At 40.3% G+C, this 6000-nt stretch overlaps 2 protein-coding genes across 2 annotated transcripts in view; one reads left to right on the forward strand and one right to left on the reverse strand.

Moving 5' to 3' along the window:
* LOC112072352 (N-acyl-aromatic-L-amino acid amidohydrolase (carboxylate-forming) B) overlaps positions 1–783 on the reverse strand; it is a 27715-nt gene extending 26932 nt beyond the window's left edge. The window contains exon 1 of the mRNA XM_024139751.2: positions 757–783. Within this exon, the coding sequence (XP_023995519.1) occupies positions 757–759 (3 nt within the window). The 5' untranslated portion in view covers positions 760–783. The remainder of the gene's footprint in view (positions 1–756) is intronic.
* Positions 1–6000, forward strand: part of LOC112072351 (neuromedin-K receptor) — a 26471-nt gene that overhangs the window by 1104 nt on the left and 19367 nt on the right. The window lies entirely within an intron of this gene.

Below are 6000 nucleotides of genomic sequence, written 5' to 3' on the forward strand. Positions count from 1 at the left end.
TCTAGTCAATAAAGAACCTGCGACACAAATTGCATCCCAAATGGCACCCCTTTCCCTATATAGTGCACTACTTTTTAGCCCTATGCGTGCTGGGCAAAGGTACTGCACTATAAAGGGAATAGGGTTCCATTTGGTATGCATTCAACATTAGAAAACACTTGAGGTTCTTGAGGATTTGATCAAGCATTTCATTACTCAGTTGGTGTTTAAAAAGAGCCGGAGTACTTCTAATGAGCTCCACTGTGCAGCCAACCTATCATTGTGGAGGTACGTGCTGATTAAATAATTAAATTGGAGTACCTGCAGTGAAATAATGGCTTTAAGTGCCAAGAGTGCTTATATGAAAGCTAAACTCACACCAACACACATGCAAACGCAAGCAAGTGTATACACACGCACACACACTGGATTTACCCTGCTGTGCTTCTTCTCGGGGCAAAACATCGCAGGGCCTCATTTATGTGGACAAAGGTGCATGTGGACAAAAAAGATTAAATCTCACGTGTGCCAGTTTTCCTATAAAAGTTCGTATTTATCCATTTTGAACTTGACAGGAAAGTGTGTGGAGTTGAAGTCGGAATTTTACAAACACTTAGGTTGGAGTCATTATTGAGTTCATAAAACTTTAAATTTATTTAACCACTCACAAATTTCGTTGTTAACAAACTATAAGTTTGGACAGTCGGTTAGGACATATACTTTATGCATTGACACAAGTCATTTCCAACAATTGTTTAGGAAGATTATTTCACTTACCATTCACTGTATCACAATTCCAGTGGGTCAGAGTTTACACACTAAATTGACTTGCTTTTAAACAGCTTGGAAAATACCAGAAAATGATGTCATCGCTTTAGAAGCTTCTGATAGGCTAATTGACATCATTTGAGTCAATTGGAGTGTACCTGTGGATGCATTTCAAGGCCTACCTTCAAACTCGGTGCCTCTTTGCTTGAAATCATGGGAAAATATTTAAAAATCAGCCAAGACCTCAGAAAAATAATTGTAGACTCCACAGTCTAGTTTCATCATTGGGAGTAATCCAAACGCCTGAAGGTACCACGTTCATCTGTACAAACCATAGTACGCAAGTATAAACACCATGGGACCACGTAGCCGTCATACGCTCAGGAAGGAGACGCGTTCTGTCTCCTAGAGATGAACGTGCTTTGGTGCGAAAAGTGCAAATCAATCCAGAACAACAGCAAAGGACCTTGTGAAGATGCGTGAGGAAACAGGTAACAAAGATATCTATATCCCAGAGTAAACGAGTCGACAACCTGAAAGGCCGCTCAGCAAGGAAAAGCACTGCTCCAAAACCGCCACTAAAAAAGCCAGACTACAGTTTGCAACTGCACATGGAGACCAAGATCGTGCTTTTTGGCGCAAATATCCTCTGGTCTGATGAAACAAAAAAGAACTGTTTGGCTCATAATGATCATCATTATGTTTGGAGGAAAAAGGGGAAGGCTTGCACCCGAAGAACACCATCCCAACCAAGAAGCACGGGTGGCAGCATCGTGTTGTGGGGTGCTTTGCTGCAGGAGGGACTGTGTGCACTATTCAAAAACAGTGCATCATAAGACAGGAAAACTATGTGGATATATTGAAGCAACATTTCAAGACATCAGTCAGGAAGTTAAAGCTTGTCGCAAATGGGTCTTCCAAATGGACAATGACCCCAAGCATACTTCCAAAGTTGTGGCAAAATGGCTTAACAACAAAGTCAAGATATTGGAGTGGCCATCACAAATCCCTGACCTCAATCCCATAGAAAATGTATGGGCAGAACTGAAAAACGTGTGCAAGCAGGCCTACAAACCTGACTCCGTTACACCAGCTCTGTCAGGAGGAATGTGCCAAAATTCACCCAACTTACTGTGGGAAGCTTGTGGAAGGCTACCTGAAACTTTGACCCAAGTTAAACAATTTAAAGGCAATACTAACAAATACTAATTGAGTGTATGTAAACTTCTGACCCACTGGGAATGTGATGAAAGAAATAAAACCTGAAATAAATCATTCTCTCTACTACTATTCTGACATTTCACATTATTTAAATAAAATGGTGATCCTAACTGACCTAAGACAGGGAATTTTTACTTGTATTAAATGTCAGAATAGTGAAACTGAGTTTAAATGTATTCGGCTATGTGTATGTAACTTCCGACTTCAACTGTATCTCCATGCATATCTAAGGCCATGCATACTCAGAACTTCTAGTGGTTGATCAACTGTATTGCAAGCAAACATTGTTATTTTGAGGAAAATTGAGGTGTTTTGATGCACAGAATTATAATAATGGTAGGCTAAAAAACACTAAAACGTATGCCTACATAAAACAGATGCATTTGCCATTTGGAAGAAGATTACAAGCAGCATCTCACCTAATAGCCTGTATTTACTTCAATTATATAGGCCTAAATAGCAAGGCATGTCTCTACTTTTCTGACATAACTAGTTTATTCCCTCTATACAACAAATAGAAGGCTACCATTTATCCATCGCTCATTTAATAGCCAACCATGCTCGAAAGTAAATAGACCGGTAGCCTATGACAGTAACGTTAGGCTGCAATATTGCTGTGCGATAGGAGCGCGACATATACTATTTAATCTCAGAGCCTAGACCAAGGCAGGAGATAGAAACACAATCATGTATTGACAAACAAAATATTGAAAAACAATTTGTCTTTTGCATAGAAGCGTGGGCTATAGGCAGCATGTACTTTTAAATTGTTCAATCGACAATCTTGCAGAATGTGCAGCCAGTGTTTGGCAACTGCTATAGGCGGCCTAGGCATGCATTTTTTGTTWAAAAAAAAGTCACCGCTAAAGATTAAAACATTCTGCCCCACACCTCAACAGAAACATCTGAGGATTTCAGAAAATGCATCATGTGTTGGATAGATGTCTGAAGAGGTTACAGGAGACGGAAATGCAAAGTGTCCCACTTTTTRAGAATTCAGTCAAATAACGGTAGCCTGCTAATAATTTGGCGCAGTGCATTATTTATGACAGTTTTTTATAACCTTAACATCAAAACAGAAATAAATGAGGCCCCAGGTGTCTGGAGGTCAACTCTATACCTTTACAAGTTGTGTTGCACAGTAGGACTGCAGTCCAACATCTCTTTTCATCTGACTTTGAAGTTAGTCGGCAGGGTAGCCTAGTGGTTAGAGCGTTGGACTAGTAACTGAAAGGTTGCAAGTTCAAATCCCCGAGCTGACAAYGTACAAATCTGTCGTTCTGCCCCTGAACAGGCAGTTAACCCACTGTTCCTAGGCCGTCATTGAAAATAAGAATTTGTTCTTAACTGACTTGCCTAGTTAAATAAAGGTAAAATAAAATAGTCAAAGGAGTTAATCCTCACCTGCATGGGCATGACCACGACCTGACCACTTATAGGCCTACTGTGGGCCTTTGATACACAGAATCAAAGACAGAGCACCCACACACCCACAGCACAGGTATACTCTCATGCACACACACACACACACACACGCACAGGTAAACTCTCATGCACGCACATACACACACACACACACATAGGGACAAGCAGACAGACGGAAAGATAAGGTCTGAGGATGAAACCTGACAGTCTAGCAGTAAATTCTGTGGAAATGGAATCTTTGTATGCTGGAAACCAAACAAACAGCACTGTTGGATCCAATTAAAGATAGACTGGGAAGAGTCAAAGAGTCAATCAAACAGAACTAGCTCCACATGGGGCATCCTTTGTTTTGAGTACCTGAGCAATCTGAAATTGGGCACAGACACACACACACACACACCTTACTATCCTAATGGTGGCCGCTCCAGAGAAGATTMGTCTTTTATTTACTGTTTGATTTGACATCGTAGTATTTCAACCTGGTCTCTGGCTTTTGTCAAGAAGAGCTTGTTTAACTCACATTCGGGAAAATGGAGGCCTCAATGTTTGACAACACTTAGAACTCTCCAGTGAGACAGAAACAATACTCGCATCTCATCCTCTTTTTTGTCGCTTTTATATTTGATCAAACACAGCCACTGCCAAATATTTTTGTAAATGAGACCTTTAAAGAATGCAGTTGTACAACAAGACATTTCCCACGGGGCACAGATGTCAATTCAACGTCTATTCCACATTGGTTCAACGTAATTTCATTGAAATTATGTGGAAATTACATTGATTCAACCAGTGTGTGCCCAGTGGGTCCTGCATACTAAATTGTATGCATTAACTGTAGTTATGTTGTACGCTCTATTCAACATTTTTTTTAAAGTCTAACCTCTAAAGCAAGCAGTGTATGGAGGAACAAAATACCAAATCAACCATGATCTTTGAACTTTGACCTAATATCCTTTCACCGGAGACGGAAGAGGAAGCGAGACATATCACTGGGTCCTTATACAGTCACTGAACTAAGTAGACCAGACCCAGCTTCGGTCGTATTGGTGTCTATGGGAAACACACACAGTTAAGTAAACTGTGACAATGTTTTTCAATGGTAAACCGCCTGAGTAAGACATCTTCATTTATCCACCATCTTTGCTTTCACCCCCTGACTGACCTCTTGACCTCTTGAATGGTTATAGAGACTGTTTTAGAGACTGATGGACAGGGTCTGGTAGTGCTCCAGTCCTTCCTGTCAGAATAAGCAACAGAGGACTTCGAAAGTACATCAAGTCCTGTAGAAATGGCTCTATGGTTATTGTGTGTAACTTAATTTATGTTCCTCTAACACCGCGTGTCATATCTTACCATTCTGATAGATTGGAGGAAAAAAGTGGTTGTAACGTTAATCATTTGGTTGTTATTCCATTGGTTACCTCACGGCAGATGCCCCAGGGGCAGAGTGGCCCATACTCTTTGAATATGGCGCATTTAAATCCAAGAGCAAACACTAGTAAAACCTTTCTCGTGAATTACCTCATTACTGAGCGCAAAGTTGATTGCATTTTTCTCACTGAAACATGGCTGTCTTCAGACTGTAGTGCCGCTCTTATTGAAGCCTCGCCCCAGAAAAGGGGAAAAGGTGGGGGGGGGGGTTCAGCCTCCATTTTTTACTAATGCTCTCAGCTGTAAGGGCATTTCATTTGACGACTTTGGGTCTTTTGACCATCCTGCTATACTGTTTAAATGTCAGCCACCAGTNTTTTTTACTAATGCTCTCAGCTGTAAGGGCATTTCATTTGACGACTTTGGGTCTTTTGACCATCCTGCTATACTGTTTAAATGTCAGCCACCAGTGCTGGCTATAACCCTGTCTAGGCCACCAAAATACTGCCCCGCATTTTTTTTTTACTGATGTCTCTGAAGAATTGTCTGTTGTCCTTGAGAACTATGATAAAATGATTGTGTTGGGCGATTTTTCATATTCATGTTGYCAAAGAGACTGACTCCAAGGCCATTGAATTGATTAATCTTTTGAGCTCTACGTACTTTATCCAACATGTTACTGGGCCCACCCATAACTGTGGCCTTACTCTGGGCCTGATTATTACAGTGGCTTTCTATTCACAAATCCTCTATTGTTTATGTTGCTGTATCTGATCACCAATGCTGTATTTTTTTTTTAATATTTTGTTGCCCATAGCGCAGGGTAATACTGGACACATTAGAAAAAATGCTATCTTACCTCTGAAYTTTATTGAGTGTATGAACAATACACCATCCCCTATTCTGCCTTCCTCTTGTGATGATTTACAGTTGAAGTCMGAAGTTTACATACACCTTAGCTAAAGACATTTAAACTCAGTTTTACACAATTCCTGACATTTAACCCTAGTAAAAATTCCCTGTGTTAGGTCAGTTAGGAACACCACTTTATTTTAAGAATGTGAAATGTSAGAATAATAGTAGAGAGAATGATTTATTTCAGCTTTCATTACTTTCATCACATTCCCAGTGGGTCAGAAGTTTACATACACTCAATTAGTATTTGGTAGCATTGCCTTTAAATTGTTTAACTTGGGTCAAATGTTTCGGGTAGCCTTCCACAAGCTTCCCATAATA

This window comes from Salvelinus sp. IW2-2015, unplaced genomic scaffold (assembly GCF_002910315.2).
Source record: "Salvelinus sp. IW2-2015 unplaced genomic scaffold, ASM291031v2 Un_scaffold1899, whole genome shotgun sequence".
In the NCBI taxonomy this organism is placed as follows: domain Eukaryota; kingdom Metazoa; phylum Chordata; class Actinopteri; order Salmoniformes; family Salmonidae; genus Salvelinus; species Salvelinus sp. IW2-2015.